This window comes from Eucalyptus grandis, chromosome 10 (assembly GCF_016545825.1).
Source record: "Eucalyptus grandis isolate ANBG69807.140 chromosome 10, ASM1654582v1, whole genome shotgun sequence".
In the NCBI taxonomy this organism is placed as follows: domain Eukaryota; kingdom Viridiplantae; phylum Streptophyta; class Magnoliopsida; order Myrtales; family Myrtaceae; genus Eucalyptus; species Eucalyptus grandis.
The window spans coordinates 11,346,977-11,368,025 of NC_052621.1; the positions used below are offsets into that span (position 1 = coordinate 11,346,977).

Genomic DNA, 21,049 nt, shown 5'->3' on the forward strand with positions numbered 1-21,049 from the left:
TAGGGTGCAGCGGTGATGGGAAATCAGAAAAATTGAATTTCAAAGAGTCCGAGTTGCATAAATATGATTTTGAAATTTGTCATTTTAGACATTCTAAATTGGCAAGCTCATCTGACAACCATTATTAATGTGGTTGTCTATTTGCATTAATGATGATCGGGAGATGAGCTTGCCAGTTTAGAATCAAGTGTTGCGATGTTATCCAAAGAGATGAATTTCAAAATTATATTCATATCCACTCAAACTCCTTTATTATTTTTTATTTTTTTGGGGTGTTGTTGTTTCGAACTTACGGTTTGAGATCTCGTTCAAATTTAAGATACTCATCTCTATTTTACATTATTTTCTCTTGTCGTTTTGAATTTTAATTACCCTATAATTTTCTCATGCTAAAAAGAGAATTCAATATCGCTTTTGACTTTGTCAATGATCACATTATTAATGAGTTGGTTCGGTGATGTTCTTTTGTTGTTTTGAATTTTAATTACCCTATAATTTTCTCATGCTAAAAAGAGAATTCAATATCACTTTTGACTTTGTCAATGGTCACATTATTAATGAGTTGGTTCGGCGATGGGATGTGTGGACTGCTCATCTAATTGAAGAAGAGTTAAATTCAATGGATTTTGGTAAGAGATTTTCAAGAATTATGATGTGGATCTCTTTCTTTATTAATGTCCTCTATCTCTCGAAAGAAAAATGTTTTAGCATCTATACCAAGAAGGAAAAAAGAAATCAAGGAATATATTAGAACGTTGATTTGCTTTCGAAGTCATTCATTTAATAGAAGACAAAAAGGAACTGAGTAATTGCAATGAAGTCGTCCTATCTCGGTTGTCTCCCTCGTGATCCATGTTTTCTTAGGCTCAAGTACTACTTAATTAGAGCCCCTCTCCTATAAAGTGGTCTCGAAGTGGCACATTCATTTCACTTCGTCGCGAATTGAATATAAAATATTTATATGTCCTTTGTTCCTATTTCTCTTCCATCTTAAGTTGGATAGGCGTCCGACATTTATTACTTTATTCCAAAGTTTTTTTTATTTGGCACTCCACTATTGACTAAGAATTGATTTTGATCATGTGGACAATGAAGTGATCAATGACGTTGGGTTTAAAAAAAAATTATAGATGGGTTATATTTTCTCTCAAGTATGCCTACTTTCCTTTGTGGAAAATTTTCCTAATCCATTTTCAAATCTTTCAAAATCAGATTGGATGATATGAGACAATTTAATAGCAATTTTCTTTAATTATCATTCTAGCATAAGAGTGCGAAAGTAAAAAATTCTTGAAATAAGAAATTAAATACGTCGATTATCCATAAATAATTTAAAACATGTGGTAGGATGATAAGAAAGATTCAAACTCAAAATTTGCGCACGGGATATTTATGTGATTTGTGACGGATTATATGTTTTTTTTTTAAATTATACGAAAGTAAATTTTATTTTAGAATTTTTTCGATGTCATGGTGGGGTTTTTGCACGAGATATTTCGGACAAAAAACAAAGCTGCTTTCCTCGTAATGCGCGCGCCTAATGCTCATTATCTTTTTGAATCCCAAAACCCGGAAGGAGCGACACGTGGCGGACGAAAAGGCGCCGCCTCAATTACGAAACTGCCCCTCACTTTCCTCCCTCCCGCCAGGGCCGAAAAAGAGAAAACGGGGCAAAATATCACACCGAGGCTTTTTAGAGAGAGAGAGAGAGAGAGCGGGAGCGAGGAAGATCGAAAGGCGGCAGCGCGAAAACCATACGAAACATTTTGGAGCGAAGTCAGCCGCGGCAGCACCGCCCCCCCCGAAAAGCAGGGGCGACGCCTCCGCCGCCGCCGCGCCGGCCGTCTTCCGCCGCCGCCGCACCGGCCGCGCCGCCGGTCCCATTCCTCTCTTCCTGGCTCCGGCTCTTCGCATCGGTTCGTCGCGCACAGGTACACACACAGCTCACTCTCTCCTTCCCGTCCCCCTTCCGTTTTTTTTTTTTTTTTTTTTTCTAACGTTTCCTCTTCCGGCGAAGGATATCGAGTTCGACGCGCCCGCGGGCGGGGCTCGTAGCGCTAGGCGGTGGCTTCCGGTTCGATCGGCGCCCTCCCGCCTGGCGTTTTCCTCCGCGCTTGCATTGTCGGCTTGTCTTGGCCGAGGCCCCCGAGGACTCGAGGCGGAGGCGCGACGCGATCGGGCGATTGGAAGAAGCGCGTCGTCGTGGTAGCGAGACTTTCTCGTCTCCGGTTTTTCCTTCTTCTTCCTTTTTTTGCATTCGGTGGTGGTTAGTGCCGCGATGAAGTAACCGCGTTGAGCTTTCAGTTCTGTTTTTTTTTTTTTTTTGGGTGTGGTGGCGATGGGCTGGCTCTGATCGTTGATTTGAATTTGACTGAAATTTTGAGGTGTGATGCTTGTTTGTTCGAATAGGAGAAAACGAGGTTCAGAGATTGATAGTAATATTGGCTGTTCATGAATCACGTGGTGGTCTAGTGTCAGTGCAGTGGAAGATGAGCATCAAGACGGTGTCTTTTTGCTTCGACGGAACCGTCGGGTTCTTTGGTTAGATTTAATTGACCGCAGTGGCACTAGTTGCTTGGCTGAGGCAATGCACCAGTCTTTCCGAGTTATCTAGCGTTCTGATTGTGTGAGACCCTTGTAAGGATTGTTGTTTCTAGAGTTCCTGAATGTTGTATCAAACTAAGTTTTGGCGATTGAAAAGAAATAAAGGACTTAACTTTAACAAGGTTTGGTGATATTTGCTTATGTTTATGGCCGTCATTTGTTAACCTGACCAGATGCCTTTTTTGTCATATATCTTTAGTGGCTTGGGTAAATATTCACCCTTTCTCTGGATAGGCTTGATGGGGAGGGGAAAGATAGTAACTGAGAATCCAAGGTGTGTTGAATCTTGGTAATAGTGGACCTCCATTTGGCCAAGCCCTTGTTCCTTGGATTGGTGTTCTCCTAGTAGGTGTTCTAGATGATATGAGTGCTATAACCAAGGTGCTTAATGTGAGTTTTATGTAGTTTGCATTAAAAAGCAATTGTCAGTGTTGTTAGCCTGGCGTCACTGCACCAAGTTATAGGATTTTTTTGCTTAGCGTAAAGCTTATAGCTAGGATAAAGATAAATAACTCTCGATGTAAAGTTTAGTCGTCTTTAATTTGCAAATACTTACCCTTTTTGGAAAACTACGTCAGGTTCTGAAAGGACTGCTTATCTTTGCGAACAATGGTCAGATGCTAGTTTATTCTCATCAATTGAGCATTTTGAAAGATAATCAAATGCTCTATTTTGAAAATAAATGCTGTATTATCCAAGTTCAGCAACTTTGCTTCTTCATTATAAGAGGTCCTGTTGATTTGGAAATGACAAAACACTTTGTTAAGTCTTTCAGCCAATATTAGTTTGAAACCACTGTTCGTGTGTCCTAGGCATTGACTGTTGTCCCCACATGTCAAGGGTGCAGATGAGTGGTCCCATTTTGGCTTACGATGAGGGGAAATACAGTTGCTGCTGAATCAAAACCTTATCTTTGTGTAGATGGTGCCAAATGTTTTTAAGCCGTTATAGACAATGTAATTTAGCTGCAAGATGGTTCTCATTGGGTCCACTGTGGTTTATAGTGGTTATAGCTGTGTCCCTTATGGCCTATACAATATATCTCTGATCTTTAAAGTGCATGTGATTTGTCTTAACTGACTAAGCAGGTGTTCTAAAAAGGTACAAAGAATGACTAACGCATTGGAAGTTTTGTGTTTTGTATGATTAACACACCATCTAGGTGGATTACTTCCTCATGATCTAATGGCTGTGGATATTTGGAGAGGTTGAAATTCTTTTGGCTAGGAAAACAAGATAAAAGAGGGTTATGATTTAATGGCAATTCTCCTAAGCATGACTGTGGGAGTTACTGACTACCATTGAGCCAATTTAGCTATTCTATTACTGAATGAACGGAGTTAACCATATGAAATTGAGAATGTATAGTGCTTTTGTCTAGGTCATGAAAATGCTCCAATTTTTACTTGGAAGGCTTGTCCGTTGATTTATATCTATTTGTTTATACTTAAGTAGCGCAATGATCTATTCAAGCTTTATTCAGCTCAGGTCAAGAGTAATGGATATAATTTTTTATTATTTTGCGTTGAAGATTGTCTTCATCGACATTTCATCATCGAATATTGACAGGTTAGCTTGTCCAGGGGAGTACAGGTGCTTGTCAGTCATTGCTGCACATTCCATGCGGATAGCCAAAAAGGGAATCAGTTGGTGGTCTTTGATTATGCCATGATGGTGTTGCGTGTTGCTTAGTCTGCCACTTGAATGATACAGACTATCTGGCAAAAATTTGGTAAGGAAAGGGATTCTAGGATTGGAAGTGGTTCTCTATGCATTTGGTCAGAAAGGGTTTGCAAGCGTATTTACGGAATCAAGGAGCTTTTTTTCTGATGCCCACAAGGCTGTTTCTTGATTCGCTTTTTGTCTGGTCTCATGGATGAGTTTCTTCTGCATTCACTTCTTCAATGGATGTGTTGACCTTTTGCATTTTGGCATTGCCAAGATGGTTCTTGTATGGCTTCTGGCTACTATTATTGCCTCTATGGTTTGTACTATTTTTTTCCACTGAGTAGAGTGGAAATATTAACATCACAAGCAAATATCTTCTTTCTTGATAAATATTAAATAGGCTTTTCAATTATATTGAAGAGTGATATGATGATATACCAATGCACCGATTCTTATCACACAAGGTTGGCCGACTGCTTTTGAAAATGGCCCTCACTTCTTTTAATGTAATTTCATTGTTCAGCACTTAACCTACATGTATGAACGTAGCATTGGAAAGAGTAGTTGGCATCCGATAACCTTGTCATTCAACTAATTGCTCATGACACCTAATCTAAAGGTTCTTCTGTTTCTGTATTTGCCTTTGTCTTGTTTACTCAGATGACTAGATTTGTGATGTGATCATGCTTGTCAAAGATACAATTTGAGAACAAAATGTGATTCTTCTTTCTTTGTTAGGCTGGTTGACAAGGCAACTTAAGTATGGCTGAGTATAAATTATGGCCAAGTGGACAAATGCAAAAGAAAGCCACATGTGTTCTTTCTATCGTCCATAGTATTGATTAATTAGTTTTGCGGTATATAGGATAACTACTAATTTCCTATGATAATTAAGAACCCAAGTTTTTTCTAGCGCGAATCCTTAACATTCACCAACAAATTTTGCCTCCTAAGCTGTATGCTATTACTTTTGTTTTATGGTAGCAAGGTTAGTTCAAGGTCCAATCATCTTCTTGAACATTTATTATGTTAAGAACCTTCAGATGTGCTTCACAGCCTGATTGTCCATTTGTCAGCGAACAATAATTGGATAAACTTGCATGCATGGCACATTTTCTCATTTTCCTGGCACCTAAATTATCATAGTGACTTATTAAAATTCTCGCTTGTAACTTTGACTGTCCAGTAGGTATTTCAACTAATGCATTTTGATTTTGCCAGCTGATGAATTTCCTAATTATTCACAACGGGCTACTGATGGATGCATCTTGGATACTTTGAAAAGGTATCTTGCAGGGAAGTCGTCAATGAGCTCAAGGATCGGGAATCAACTGATGCTTTGCTAATTTTTAGCAACGATGGCATGAAATACACTTTCTGTTGGGGTCATTTAATGTTGAAGGCATGTATTCATGTGGCTTGCATTTGACACTCGACTTCGATTCAAAGTGAAGTATTTGGTGCAAGCAACTGATTACCCAAGTATTATTACCTTGGTAGGTATAGTGGAAAAAATTTGCGACGATTACTAGACACCTGTACTAGATATGAGGAATATAATAGCTATTCGTCGCAGTATTTATCAGAGCATATATGACCATTAGCTTCATGAATGTATTTGATGTTTATCGACTGACAGAATGGCAAACAGCATCCAAAGGGTGCTTAAATCTAAGCCATCGTACTTTAAGACGGCTTTAACTTCAGATCCACACCCTGTTTTCTTCACCAGTCACTTCAAGTTATTTATGTAAATGGCATGGTAATAATATTATGGTGTGAGGAGGCTCTTTCTTTTGACATGTTGCAATTATAATTGTCTTTTTCTGAACCTCTTGAATTAACCAATTTACTATTTTGGTGGTGTCCTTCCAATGTCTAGTATTTTTTTCTACATTTAGGTTGTTTCCGTCCCAATCTTAACCAATATGTTTTACGGGCGCATTTTTTTTTTCTTTCACTTAGGCAGATTAGCAGCCAAGGTTGCGGAAGATATAGTAGAAAAGTGCTGAGGAGGATCCAATGTAATATGTGGGTGAGGCTATGGAAGAGCAGATAAGTGCTTGGGGTCTGGAGAATCTTACATAGTAGGTGGGTGAGGCTAAGTTTGATACATTGTTCTGTAGTACATGTTTTAAACGATCAAGGTTACAGATTAAATTTTTTATCATGTAAGATGATGTTGATTGAACCTTCAGTTTCTCTTTTTTTCTTTTCAGTGACTTCTCATTAACATCATGCTCATTTTGGGATGTAATAAAGATGATAAACATCCGTCAAATAAGCTCTAAGTTTATTGATGAGGAGTTTTTAGTACAAGGTCAACTGAAGTGCATGAGATCTTATTTTCCTTTATATAGAACAATATCGTCATGAAAGTCATTAAGGAGCTTACTTTATATGGGAAATAATATGGCCCAAGGGGTCCTACTTTTGTCTTGCAATTTCATGTTTCCCTTCCAAATCTTTTGTAGCATGTCCTTCATTCACTTGACACTGAAAGACATAATAAATGCACATTACAATGTTCTCATTCTTAGATGAAGAGTTGCTGTAAAATTATATGAGCATATCGGAAAAAGCAATTAGTTTCTTTCAATAACAATAGCCAAACGATTTCAGTTACATGCAACGTATAACATGTATGCTCGTTTACTACTACTTGCCATGTCCTGTGCAATATGTTCCTGCCTTGGCGCATCACAAGCAAAATCACTCTGTTCTCATGCTTCCTACACTTTGGTTGAGCATTGCAACAATCTCATATGTATTTATCTAGAAGTAAAAATATTAAAAAGGTGGCATGATGTATAATATAAAAAGCTTTTCTACACTTAATGGTCTTGCTTGTGTTAGGTGTGATCAAAACCTATCTTTATTAAGTGTGATTATCAAGTGGCCTGGGGCCACTCATTAACAAGATCCATTTACTAATCTTAAATTTTCTGAGGAAGTTATCTTGTAGGATTCTTAATATTTTGTACCATAATAGGTTTTTTTTTTTTTTTGGTAAGAAAAATACTATAATAGGTTAATTTGTATATTTCCAAAAGAAGTATCCTGTATTTTACAATCTCATATGCTCATATGTTCCTGTCTTCCTTGTGATAGGTGTTTTTGAGTGTTGGAAATCAAAACCCGTCTTGATTGAGTATGGTTATCAAGTGGCCCGGGGGCACTCGTTAACAAGGTACATTCCTTGAGGAACTAATCTAAAATTTTCTGAGTAACTGATCTTGTAGTATTCTTAATATTTTGTAATACAATAGGGTAATTTGTGTATTTTCCAAAAGAAGTATCCTGTATTTAGTATAATTAGAGGGAGATCTGCCAAATTATAGTAGAACTGATTGTCTTCCTACCTCTCATGTACTGAACACTGGTACATTGGGCTAAACTGTGGTAATTTGTCATATAGTTGAAAGAACTTTGTTCTTTTGGTGTATAACTTTGGTAATTTGACTTCTGTAACTTTAGCTTCTATTCTTTAGTTTCTGTTTGCCATTTATTCCTTTCAGATATTGAAGAGAACATTGTTAAAAGTAGTATGATGAGTTGTGAGGAAGAAAATTTAAAAGCATTAGGATTTATTTCCGATGTCTAAGTTTTAGCATTTTTACCTATGAGTTTTACGGGCCAAAAAAGCAAGTTTTATATAACTAATATGATATCCTGTCACATGAACACTGTAACGGTGTATTTCGTGTGACTATGGTAATTTGTTTCATAAGATGAGTCAAAGATTATTTCTGTTTTCCATTAATGTTGGCATGGGAGGAATCTATATATAGATTTGATGTGTGTATGTGTGTATATATATATATATTTTTTTTTTTTCTGAGGTCTCTGTTTATATGTTGATCATGTTGGAAATGGTTGTTAACCTGGATAAAATCTCGGAACAGTTTGTGTAATTTACATATGAAAAGCTAATAGAGTTAATGCAAGATTTAGTTGCTGTTTCTGATTTCTCGTTGCTCTCTTGTGAAAACCTTGTTTATCTCTGTTGTGGGCCCTGAATCATCATGATTAACAGTTTGGAGACGTAATAGTCCTCATATGTGATCTGAACTTTTCTGTCATTGAATAAATCTGGTTATAAATTGAGACAAGGCTTCTCTGCACAAGTAAAAAGATATTGCGGGGTTGTTTAATTGTAGCTGCTTTTTTAATTGTCTACTGATTTCAGATATCAGTCTTTCTTGCTTTTATTCTGCATGCTCTTTTTTCAATCTAGCTTGGAATTGAAGATTCATGTACTGGAGTATAATCCTTAAGTAGAACTTACTGTTTGTTGGTCCTATGTAATTTTTGTACTTCTTTAAAGAATGCTGTCGCCTTGCTTGTACCTGACTGGAAGTTTGTTTGGGCTACTCATTGTTAACTTGGTGTATAATAGCAGAATGATTAACACTTCCAGTGACATTGCAGTTAAAGAAATTTTGACCCTAAAGATGAGAAAGTATTTATCTGTAAGAATAGCTTATGGATTTTTTTTTTCTAGATAGTTGTATAGTATGGATCGAAATTAAATCATCAGATCATCATGGTTTTAACAGATAGAAGTTTGGCTAGCTGTGCTTTTATCAACCGGCATTTGACGATATTGTTTGCTGGTTGAGACAGGAGATGGAAAATGCGGTGGTATGTCAATCTTGAGCTTCAGGTAACTTCCATTGACCTTATGGCTGAAAATCAGTCATGTATAAATCATCATAACTTAGCAATGTGGATATCATTCTAGTTTGCATTCATAGTGTTAGATCTGTTTATGAATTAATGACAGCCCGTGTGCTACAGAGATTTCAAATTCTAGTCATGTTTCTTGCATGACTTTTGTTGAAATATCACTTCCGAAGGTACATCAGGTGTAAGCTTTAGGCGCTGTTTGTTTGTGTTCATTTTTTCTAGTCATGAAAACAATTTCTGTTTTTTTGTTCCGGGGAACAAATTTGGAACAGAAACAAGAAACAAGAAAAACTTGTTCTCGGAACACTTCTGAGAAACAATTTTTCTCTCTCCTATTTTTTTCTTCTCTTTCATTTCTTCTTCTTTTTTCTTTGGCCGATCGCCGGCCTCGGCCTTGGCTGGCGACTGGCTGTTGAGGGCCGGCGACCTCGCCGGACCGTCACCGGCCCCCGGCGAGGCCAAGCTCAGCCGACCTTGCGCCGGCCGGTGAGGCCGAGCCTCGCCAGCCCGGTGCGAGGTTAGCCTCGCCATGGCTGGGCGAGGCCGCCGGCCCTTGTTGGTCGATCGGTCGCCGGCCATGGTCGAGGCCGGCGACCGGCCAAAAGGAAGAAAAAAGGAAAAAGAAAAAAAGAAAAATTAAAAGAAACAAAAAAATTGTACAAGTTTACTAAACATGTTTTTGTTCTTTTTCTATTCGAGGAACAAAATTTACCAAACGCGTTTTTATTAAAAAATTGTTCCCCGGAACAATTTTTTGAACAGACACGTTACGAAAAGCACCCTTATATGATGAGAAGTTTAGTTGCTACAGATAACAACATAGAGAGGATAGTTGATTTTTTCCTTGGATAATTGATCTTTTCCTTGATGTAATTGGAGGGAAGAAGCATTTTGAAAGTTTTCTGAGTATAGATTAAAATGTTGCAAACAAAGATTATGGTTGCGATCGACTGATGCTTTAAGAACGTGCGCTTTTGTTTAAGAAACAGGTCGGTGTGAATTTTGGATGGTTAGCAACCCGTATCAACTACTCCGGGAAATCTGTACCATTGTAATTAATATCATGGAAATAACCAGTGATGACAACTTTGGGATTAAATTATAAATGGCTCGTGAAATTTCCTTTATTTGCACCAGTCTAAGAAAAATAAGAATTACTTTCGCCATTGTCAAGAAGAAATGGAAATGGAAAGTCATCTAGGCTTGCTCATTTCAAAGCTCCATATAAGGAAATGTAAATGCGCTTAATAGGTGGCACATGGAATATGTATTGGAGATTATTTGAAGGTTTGGAGCTACTTAACGCTGCATGACCTGTTGAAAGCTGTTTTGTCATTGCATTGATACTTTCATGACATATAATGATGAATTTTTATGAACCGTCCCAGCACTGTCTATGGTGATACACCATACTTTTCCCATGTCACAATATAATTGCTTTCACAATTGACAGAGCTAGCTCTTGAAGAATGGCTCATTTGTGAGCAAGAATGAATAAATGACAGCAATTATATGTACAGGCTACACTGCACTGGTTATTCTCTGGTAGTTAGTTGAGATCTTCTCTGTGCCATGTGATGACCATGTCTCTCCCGTTAAAGGAAGATTGAACTTGAAATCTTACCCTTTGGCAGTTAGATGAAGAAAAGCTGCATTTTGTAAAGGAGAATACTGTTTTTTCCTGGCTTTATCAGCGCTATCTTGTCTTCTGTGAAAAAATCCTGTTAGTTGGCTAGAGGGCTCCTTTCATTGCTTGCTTTTCTTTTACTTTTTTTCTTCTCAATTTCTGGTCTTGGCCTTGCTTGCGGGGAAGTGCAACCTAGCCACCAGTGGTCGAGGTGCTCGGAATTTGCGGTCAAACCCTCTGACACAAACAAATCCTGCATTTGAACTTTCATTTGTCAAAAAATGGCTCTATCAAATAGATGTATGGTGGTGCAATCAAGTGAGGAAATTGATTGGAACCATAATTGTCTTTTTAACATTTTCTGTCACTTTTGTCGTATTATATCTGAAGTATGGGTTTCTTCTTTTGAATCGCTGTCTTCTTCCCACATATAGACAAGTACAGGGTAGACCTAGTTTGTTGCAATGACAAAGGGAATCCTCATTATTTTTAGATGGCACCTCCTATTGTATCTTATTATTCTAATAAAGCATTTTTTTTTTTTAAAACAGAATTTTACTTTTGCAGGTGAACAGGAAATCGATGATGATGATATTGATGGAATCATTACTTACCTCTCCAGAAGCAATATTGAATTTCCTCAGTGGACAGGCCTAGAAGACATAATTGCTCGGTAAGAAACATTCTTTCTTGTTGCTGTTGAAAGTGCAAAAATGGGTTTTGGTAATCTTTGTTTACCTTTGAATATTGTCGTAACAGAAGTTCCAAAGTATACGGTCCGTCTTCTCAAACTCCAAATAGAATCTCTAGGAACACATATTGGATTGATGCTTGATTCATGATCTGCGAACATCTGCATGATGAAGGTATCCATTTTATTACTGCTGATAGGATTGAAATCTATGATATACTATTGAAAACTAGCTGCTTTTTCATTTAATTGTCTTGAATAAGTACAGGATGCGGAGCTTATTTACCTCATTTACTTGGAAGTATGTTCCATTTAATGGGAAGCTTCCTCTCATTGCTGTTCTGCAGGGTATCTATAAATGCATTGCTTGAATGTCAGCAAATTACCTTTTCCACACATTGCATCTTGCTTATAGGAAGAGCTAATAAGGTCAGAAAAATGTATTATCTCATGCTAAAAACGTTGGAAGGAATGTATTATCTCACCAGAAGTGTCCCTCTGACAGTTTGTGAATTTTCTTCTCGAATACTATTGCATGAAAAGCATGTCTTCTCCTCACACAGGTTTCCTGTCTTTTGATGTTCACAACCTTCTTGAGATTGTTGGACTGAGTTGGCAGTTTCACCTGTCGTGTGTTATCTTGGAATTGTAAGATTTAAGATAGAACAATCAACTTCTCAGGAAGAATGACTTGCATTTAGTCTATTTCATGTGGCCTAATTTCTATGGTAATGGGCAGTCACATGCAGATAACTCATTGTTTTGCTTAAAGCTGTACACTTACCTGGTGTCCATATAGCGAGAAGGTAAGGGCTTGGGTCATCCAGTTCTCTCTTTTCCAGCTGTCGATATATAGAGTTGCTAGTCAGAAGTGATGCCTTGTATGCATATATTTATAGTCTATATAAAGTCACAGAGAGAAGTTTTCTCAAAAAACAGGAAACAAACCCCTTGTAGGAGAGGATGATCATCAGGAAGTTCGTATCTGCAACATATAAAGGCAGTGAACCTTAGAGGTTTTCGTGGAAAGAACCCAGCAAAGAACTTAGAAGAGAAGATAAATGTGTCTTTTCATCAGAGGATTCTTCGATAAAGTTTGGTAGTTCCTCTTTGTTCCAGTAAATCGAACAAGTTTTGAGACTTTGGGATAAGAGTCTTTATTCAAATGCAGGTAGTTATAAGTTCTAATGTTCCATCTTCCAGTAGCCATTATTTCCCACTTGTTCACAATATATATCTCATGCATCATGATTAAGTATGGTTATAAGAGTCTTTACAATCATAAATAAGATTTTGTCCCATGCTTTTTAATAGTACATTGAGAAGAATTTGACTTACACTTGGTGCTCCGTCCGTAGTCTGCTCACATTCTTGAGTTTTCGAGCTGGAATAGAAGCAGCTTCTGGATTCAGAGCAACTAAGGCCTTGGACATATCAGCTTCCTGGAGTTCCATGTTGTTCGCTTGCATAAATTGCTGAAGGTTTTCAGTGAACTCTTGGATATTCAATTTGATGGTGGGGATTTCTTCATCACCATCCTTCAATGCATCCTCAATGTCACTTTCCAATGCTACTGCACGCTCTTCCTCTGGAGTGGCTGGCTCTTCAATGATGGGTTCACAATTACGAACTTGAAACGCTTCTTCATGTGAGTAGGGTGGAGGTAGGGACATGAGATTGATGACTGTTGGGGGCTTGCTTTCAGCCAAAGGAACTGTTGAAGAAACAAGATTCTTCTCTTCTGGTGCTGGAAGGGCAAGTCTCGCACTACAAAGGACAGGTGTGTCTTTAGTTTTATGATGACATCCCTTTGAAACAGTGAAATGTTAGCTTAAGCTTTTGTTATATATTCTATCTTGTCCTGTGATCACTGTCACTCTCATTCTCACGCTGTGTATGTCTTTTCCCCTTAAATAGTTGCATCTAGCGACTATGTATAGTTGAGTTGTGTGAGTTAGTTGCCAAACTTGTTGGACTGTAAGGCTTGATAATAGATGTCATAGATTCTTTAATATTTAGGCGTGGTATCTAGTATCCTTTGAGGATTTTCTCTACTTTCAAGAGTTTGATAAGTAGCTTGTTATGCTTATTTTCTGGCTTAATGGTACCATAAATGTTGCATGGTAGAGATGATAAGCAGCAAACCTTGCAAAAGCACTAGCGAAGTGCCTGCACTCTCCTCTCATTGGACAAGCATTACAATTTGGTTTACTCTTGGTGCAGAAAACCTGCTTACAATCAAATATGAGAAACATCAAAATTCATCTGATTAATCTCATGGCAATACAGAGAGTTTATCCAAAGTACCTTTCCAAATGTGATTAGCTGGTAATGTAGCTCATAGCTGTAATGACACATGAATGACAGCCGTTAGAACTTGGAGTTAATAAGATACACTAACGTATCTGAGGATAACATGCTAGGAACTTTAAGAAGTTAAAGGTAGAAAGTCTGGTACAGTGTTCGTTGATCAAGCTTGCACAATCTTGGCCACAGATATTTCTGAATTGTCTCCAGCACTGGGTACCTGATGATTTAATTGTCATTGTTAAATATATGAATAATCTGAAGCTTTTCTTATGATAGTAGGCCAAAGGATTTACAGTTCCAAGAGGTGCAATTGCAGTGACTCTGGCAGTGGTTGAAGAGGCACCCATCCAAGTCGAACTGCTATACGTCCTACATTGGTGTCCACCTGCGGAAGATGATAAACAAAGCCAAAAGTCACCCTTAATTTTTTAATTTCCATCTTTTCACTAAGGTTATATAGGAAGTAGTTTCATGTAGTAACTCTTACTGGAAAGGCGAGATGATGAAGTGTTAAAAGCCTCACGCATTCTACACTTTTCAGTCCCAGCCCTCTTATGCTCAGTAGGAAGTCCCTGCAATTTGACATATGTAGGTGCCAGATAACGCTTATGGCCAGTTTCATGCTGCATATTTGTGTGAAACCTTTTTGGTCTGCAGTGCACACGTGCTGTGTGATATTGCAGCTTGACGTGAATATGTATGTGGGTTGGGTATGAATGTGTCAGATGCTAAATGTGAGGTCTGATTACAATGCTCATGCTGTTACATTAGCAATATATTAGATTGCTTACTTTGCTTTGTCAGGTGAGACATCTCTCAACCATTCAAGGTCAGTGCTTCCATGTTCTTGGACCAAGCGGTTGAGGAATCCCTGCAAAATGTGCCATTGTCAAATACCATTCGCTTAACATTCTTCCTATTCTTTTTGGCCTTTTCTTTTTTCTTAAAGAGGATATCATGTATGCTACTCTTAAAATCCATGTGCCGTTGAGTTTGATGGAAGTACCTTAATTCTTTCTGCTAGCATGTTGTTCATCCCTCTTTCTTTAATACAATTTGATATCTCACTAACACTGGCTTGCCTTATTGCTTCATAATCCAGCGAGTCCATCGCATCTCTGCTTCTTTCTTTTCTTATTCCATTAGGTTGCACGTCTCTCCTTAAAATATCCCAATCAATTTCATCACTCTTCCCAATCTTAGCCTTTCCTCTTTTTGTTTTTACTGGCTCATGATTTGTCTCCTTATGTGGCTTAGCAGATGAAGACAACTGCTCCTCAATATGCGTCTTGGCAGCTTTATTTTCCAAATGGCTTTGATTAACAACTGTTGAGATTCCGTCCCTAACATCAGTAACTTGCTGAGGACTCAGTAACAGATTCTGCACGTTATCACAATGCTTTCCAGAAAATGATTCCCCAGGAGTATCCACTTTTGTAGCCAAACTACCCTCCAAGTGAAAGATCTTCTCATCTGCATGTTGATGGGAGATGCAAGAAGGTTGGCTAATTGTGGGATCAGGGCCAGAGTTGGGACTCTGAGGGCATGCATAATTTGAACCCAAAGATGTGTGACAGCTCATGATCGGTATTTCTTGAGTGCGTAGTGACGATTGGTGGTTGACTGCGTATATATGTTGACTTTCCTCCTGTTGCTCCATCAGTTTGGCTATATGATTTGCTGGTTCTGCAGTGCTGAATTTAGATGCTGTTGGCCATGAACATATGCTTTCATCACCAAGCATGTCATCCTCTACTCTCGATATTCTGGAATCTGGATTAATTTGCAGGTGCTGTGGAATGAAAGCAACTGGTGGAAAATGCGCAGGCTGAGCAACCGAATTTATCAGCTGAGTGTACGATGAAGACCTGTTAATGCTATTGGTAGCATTGGATACTGAGTTTTGGTGGTTGTCTGCATTATCTTTTGATTGTTGATCCCCAGATCCCAATGTGCTCCTGCTTTGGTGGGTGAATGGATCCCGGAAAAGGGCTTTATCCTTCTGGAAAGAAGAGTCGAACATTGAACGACGAATTTCTTCAGGTCTGTGGCCAATGACCAAATCTTCTGATTCAGAATTGGAGCCCGAATAGGATCTGATTCCTCCAATGCTTTCATTGATTGAGCAATCAAAAGATTCTTGGGAAGAGAGAACTTCCTCCTCCAAGCTATGAGTTTGTCCCCCTAACAAGTTCATGGTTTCTGTCCCTGGAATTTCTGCGGCTTGCCAAGACACTGTTGATTCAATGTCAGTCACTGAATTTTGGCTGGAGATTGGGTGCCTTTTTGCATGCAAACTGATGGTGTCGGTTGGGCTCAACATGATTATTTCTGGTTCCTTGGAGAATATGTTTGTGTTATCCTTGCTATAACCACTTCCAAGGCAAGTTGACTTCACTGGAAACCGTGCAGCCATTGACATGAAGGCAGAGCTGCATTGTCGACAAAATCAGAGACATGGTCAGTTTTACTGGTGTGTTCTGTTGGCAATTGTTTGGAATTGTCCTAAAAATTTTACTTACCTTGAAAGATGATCAGAGACATTCTGAGTCAGGAATACTCCAATCACCGAGTCAACAACTGATCCTTTCCATCGAGAAAAGCGTCTGTCACCTGTGAGAGGTAATATAGGCATGCTAAGTAGATCTTAATGCGGTTATTTGGTCTGTCAATTGGTCTTTTGTTCATTTTAGTTGATGGGCAATAATTAGGGGAAAACTATGATGAAAGGGACTTCTGAAATATGGAGACTTTGTATATGACTGATACTCCAATGCAAAATTGATTTCTGCAGGACTCGCTTGTTCTTTAGTTCTGAACATAAATGCCTGGTCCATGATGCATGCTTTTTTACCAAGATGGTAATTTTGATCTTTGCATATCAACTTTGAGAGGTTGAGATACTTCAGGGTTTTATAAATGATTGGCGTATATTTCATGCTCTTTGTTTTAAAAAGATTTTGCTGGGTGAAATGTAATCTATGTAATGCTTTTTGTTCTATCTCAAAATTGATCAGATGATATGGGGATGTCTCATAATGATTGGCAAGAAGATTACAGCAGCAGCAGTGGTCTTTCTGCTGTGGTGCAACTAGAAGTGCCTTTTAACATTTGTGCAAAGAATCAAGAATATACAGAAACTGTGCAAAGCACTTACCTTGAACGAGATGCATTCTGGCGATGAATGAATTTGCCCGTCCATGGAACACTTCCCTCTCTTCTTCCCACCATTTTTCCTTGTTCTTGTGATTTTCTTCAAGTCCACTTCCTTCCTTACCCATGAGAAGATTCCATACCCTGTTAGTTTCTGGGTCAAGGTCTACTTTTGGCCGTGGTTTGCGTTTCCTGCCTTCATAGGGAACAATCATGCCAGCTCCAGTATAGGGTACAATTGCATTTTGCTCTGCTTCCTTCAGTTTGCTGCCTTCTCCATTGAGACTGAGCACCTCCAATATGTATATGATCTCATCAAGAGCGTTGAGGTCATTTCCCATAGATGAGCTTGGACCTGAATAGCATGAAGAGACTGATAATGATGGACTCTAGCAAAATATACTGGCCTTGCAAGCAATTACAGTTAGGGTTCCAGGAAATACCTCTTGTCACTGTACCAGTTCGTTGATTTTCATGGCGTGGATCCTTCTGCTTTTTCTGGAACTTCTCTGTGGAAGGACTCTGCTTGGTGGGAGCTGCAGTCTTCTTTGCTAAAGGATTTGCCTGCTGCTTTTTTGGTCTTCCTTTCTTTACTGGTGTAACAGTATGTTCTGGAGCTTTTTGGCTTTGATGATACTCCTGACAAGCTGGTTTGGGCATGTCTTTCACTTGCAATATGCTGGTTTCCTCCTCTCTCTCTACATGAGAATGCTGTTCAGCTGAAATTTGATGCTTTCTCGGAACATTACCCCAAGTGTGAGAGGGAAGATTCCATCCACTGGTAAGTTTCTGTGGCCTGTCTTTTTCATTGTGGAAAATGCTTCCTGAAGCAATACAGGGGTTCAACATCTCATCGATCATCTGTAATGGTCTTCTACATGTGGCTTGACCATATACACCTGCATGCACTGGGCTTGAAGAATCTAAGACTGCTGGAACACAAGATGAGAGACTGTTAATATCAAATGTTTTCTCTTCTTTCTTCCTTTTGTGGGTCTCTGAGTACGCTGAACTGAGAATGCTACTTCTGCTGAATTCACCGGTCTGGACCATTTGTTGCAGCCATGGGGGCATTGAATTTGCACGAGGAAGATATGTCTGCTCGTTGTTTTGATGATAAACCCTCTTTAATCCCCTTGCCTCACTAGAGTTGGAAAAAGTTAATGGTGCTGATTGAGGCACTGCTTGCCTAGACATCTCAAGGTTGTGAAGCCCTGGAATGTTCACTTCTCTTGGTTCTGCAAATACAAATTGCTGCTCCTTGAGACGCTGTCCATCTTTTGAACCCATCTGGCAAGCAATGCCAATGGCTGTATCCATGTTTGCTTGAGTGGCTATTCTATGTTCCAGTTGGTCTGTTCTGGCTGGTGAGCACGTCGCCAGCCTTTGTAGCACTGGAAAAAATGCAGTGGGCCTTTGATTTATTCTGTGCAAACTCACATTTTCCGGTTGATTTATCATGGTTGATCTGTGACCTATCTGCTGAGCTGATGTTATTCCTGATCGAATGTTTACTCTCCTGCTGAGTTCTGAGGCTTGTGAATCTACAGGCAAGCGAGAACCCTCCATATTCCTCGACTCCTCTGGTCCAGGTACTGTGCTTGCCTCAGATGTCTTTTCTAAGTCAAAATTCAAAGTTCTCCGGCAGGACTTTACAGCAGTTCCATCATTGCCAACTGCGGTCTCCTGTGCAGCATCTGCCTGTTGACTTGCTGTTTCTTTCAGGCCTTTCTTGCGTACGTACTTCCGCTTTCCAGATGGATTCTCATTTCCCTTTGGTTTTAGCTGAGCTTCAGGTTTTTTAGTCCTGTTTGGCTTTTCTCTAATCACCTTTGGTCTGTGCTTTTTTCGCTTGGGTGTTTTCTGCTGCGGTGTTGTATTAAGGTCAATGCCTTGGTTGCTTTCTACGATGGCATCCTTTTTCTGCTTGAAAGATTCCACAATATTCTCCAAGAGTTCGTCTGAATGGTTTGTTTCACTTGTCAACGAAAACAACTTTCCCTGCTTGTCCTTCTCTTGGATTGTGCTTTCGTATGGTGAGGATTCAAGTAACGCAGAAAGCTGGTTGTCTTGATACGGTGTTGCTGGCGCAAACAATAAGTTAGTCATGCTTGGTGGGGAACTGACTTCTGGTGGAGTGGAGTTCAGATCATAGGTCGGTCGCGAAGGCAAAGGGAATTCATCTGTAAAAGACAGTTCAATCTTCAGTGTTCGTGGATGCACAGTGGAATTCTTTTGAAGGAGTGATATTCTTAAGCTCATAAATACTAGGCACAAACAAGAAAGACAGCAACCAAACTTTATCCTACTAAGTCGGCTAAATGAACCTCTTATGGTATTTCACTATGTCTGCAGCGACATAGCATACACAACTTCAAAATTTTCATTGTCACCCAATTCTTGTTTACAAATTCTGAGGTAGCATAGCATAAAACAGAAAAAAAGGACAGTCGTATATGTTGGCACCAAGGATGCATAGCCAGCGGAAACTCTACTGTGGGGAGGAGGCTACTCAGTCCAGAGGATGCAATTTTATTTGGTTTCAGTTGATTTATGAAGGTAAGGATTCTTTTTGTACTCCTACCAGTAGCCTGCATATTTGGTCTAGAGCTATTTTTTTGGTCATCGCACATGGTGTCTTGACCTTATTTTAAAATAATAACTTGTTTTAGAATGATCTATTCTGTATTTCTTGATGTATTTCAGACATTGCATTCGTTGTAGTAACTATCTTGGTGGAGTGATTTATATGTTTCTCTACAGAAGCATATCCTGATGAAATACCTCAAAAAATTTAGCATTTTCAATCTGGGAGGAAAATCTACAGCACTGACAATTGGTAATCTTTAGTTGTGTTACTGAGAAAGAATCCAAAACAATCTTCATACTTACATTTGGTTGTCTGAGTAGGTGTGTAATCTCTTCTGAATACACTTGTGCTTGCAGCATTCATCTGACTGCCAATCAAGTCATTTGTGGTGAAATCTCCACCGCTGCTGGAAATCAGCTGGTAATTAGAAGACCAAGGTCTGTGAACCCCGTTGGCACCACTGCTTGAGGCTCCTTCAACTGATGGATCAAAAGCATAAGCGTCGAGTCCCAGCAAACTCATTATTGGTCCACTATTCCAATCATTTTGATCCATATCGAAGATAGGCGTTGATTGTCCAGCAATCCGATTGATCAGCTGGTTTGTCCGGGCTAAATCTACGTCATACCTGAGGTAGCTCTGAATCTCCTCCGCTGGTGCTCTAAAGTTGAGATTTTGGACTGACCCACCATTACAGTGAGGCAGCTCCTGCATATAACCTTGGCCATGGGGCAGGCCAGTAAATACAGGGTAATTCGTTCTGCCCTGCAGGCTCTCGATTTGATCAATCGGAGTCACACGGGATCTTACTGGGATTGGTCTCTGTGGGGTGTGTACTTCCCAATTGCCAATCTCAAAGTCCCCTCCTTGCGGCATTGGGAACTCACCGCCCAAATTCCACCCGGAGTTCATCTGGCCTTCTCGTTATTCAATCCCTTGTACAATTCCTTTTCCAGTTGGCTGGAAATCTCAAATATCTTTATTTTCTACTGGTGGCCAAATGCGGCTACCAAAAGGGGAAAAAAAAGAAAAGAAAAGAAAAATGCAAATTCCCCAGAATCCTAGTGTTTTGCTCTAAAACCTGATCTTTTTTTCCTACCACATTTCCTCAATTCACCGTGCTTCCGAAATTCTGCTATCAAATTCTTGCTGAACCGCGACCTCCACCCAAAGTGCCGTGCACCCAGTGAAATTGTCAGCTGTTAGAGAAGCCTCCTCACCTGATTAAACCAAAATTGCACATCATCTCTTGCAACATTAATGGACTACCCAGATATTCCTCAACAACTAAATCCAGCTAACGATCCCCAGCTCTTAAAAGACGGTAAAAGCACAAGACAGAAATGGAAACAGATTGCAGAAAAAACCAGCAAGTATCTGAGAAAATGATGAAACTCCTGAATCAGCAGAAATTGGAACGAATTGATTAGCTCCTGAATGCCAGAAATCGATATCCACGAAACAGCGGGAAAACGGGAAGGAAATCTCCTCGGAATCTTCAGAGATACGGGGGGGAACGGAGCGAAATGAATGAAGAAACAAGAGCAAGGAATGAAGAGAAAACAGCAGCCAGTGCACACGGTCAAATGTCCGAAGTAAATTCAAGGGGAATTAGGAGGAGACGGGAATGGGATTCAATTTCGAGCTCAGCTCACCGATCTGGTCGTGCCTTGGACGGCCGGCGCCGGGCGGTGGGTGCTTCAGGAACGAATCAACG

At 39.4% G+C, this 21,049-nt stretch overlaps 1 protein-coding gene and 2 long non-coding RNA genes across 14 annotated transcripts; 2 read left to right on the forward strand and 1 right to left on the reverse strand.

Moving 5' to 3' along the window:
- Nucleotides 1–1,720: 1,720 nt before the first annotated feature.
- Nucleotides 1,721–13,998, forward strand: LOC104421740. Of its 11 annotated transcripts, none has more exons than XR_005547026.1 (12): nt 1,721–1,931; nt 2,018–2,205; nt 4,174–4,336; nt 5,494–5,768; nt 6,238–6,363; nt 7,384–7,462; nt 8,832–8,938; nt 11,156–11,261; nt 11,348–11,454; nt 11,627–11,708; nt 12,019–13,059; nt 13,866–13,997. It is a non-coding gene; the product is annotated as an uncharacterized LOC104421740 (long non-coding RNA). The 11 variants fall into 11 exon arrangements; XR_005547027.1 differs by having other exon boundaries at nt 12,029–13,059; XR_005547024.1 differs by having other exon boundaries at nt 11,627–13,059; nt 13,869–13,998.
- LOC104421739 (transcriptional activator DEMETER) lies at nt 10,277–20,270 on the reverse strand. Its single transcript, XM_010033804.3, has 19 exons — nt 19,635–20,270; nt 17,186–18,925; nt 16,747–17,097; nt 16,112–16,202; nt 14,596–16,021; nt 14,381–14,460; nt 14,077–14,161; nt 13,883–13,974; nt 13,738–13,806; nt 13,587–13,623; nt 13,425–13,507; nt 12,618–13,046; nt 12,228–12,264; nt 12,064–12,121; nt 11,765–11,904; nt 11,566–11,631; nt 11,327–11,441; nt 11,203–11,241; nt 10,277–10,841 (listed from the first exon to the last, which is right to left on the reverse strand). The coding sequence occupies exons 1-19, from the start codon at nt 20,242–20,244 to the stop codon at nt 10,741–10,743; spliced, it is 5,649 nt and encodes a 1,882-aa protein (XP_010032106.2). The 5' UTR covers nt 20,245–20,270; the 3' UTR covers nt 10,277–10,740.
- LOC104421737 lies at nt 18,920–20,412 on the forward strand. 2 transcript variants are annotated; one of them, XR_721063.3, is made up of 3 exons: nt 18,920–19,301; nt 19,449–19,581; nt 19,689–20,412. It is a non-coding gene; the product is annotated as an uncharacterized LOC104421737 (long non-coding RNA). The 2 variants fall into 2 exon arrangements; XR_721064.3 differs by having other exon boundaries at nt 19,506–19,581.
- Nucleotides 20,413–21,049: the final 637 nt, after the last annotated feature.

Bases quoted from the DNA above. Each gene is read 5' to 3' on its own strand.
- LOC104421739 (XM_010033804.3), bottom strand. From the start codon at position 20,244: ATGAACTCCGGGTGGAATTTGGGCGGTGAGTTCCCAATGCCGCAAGGA. The intron at 16,022-16,111 runs GTAAGTAAAATT...TCGACAATGCAG, and splicing joins GTCTCTGATCATCTTTCAAG to CTCTGCCTTCATGTCAATGG. The intron at 11,632-11,764 runs GTGAGATAATAC...ATGCATTTATAG, and splicing joins CTGTCAGAGGGACACTTCTG to ATACCCTGCAGAACAGCAAT.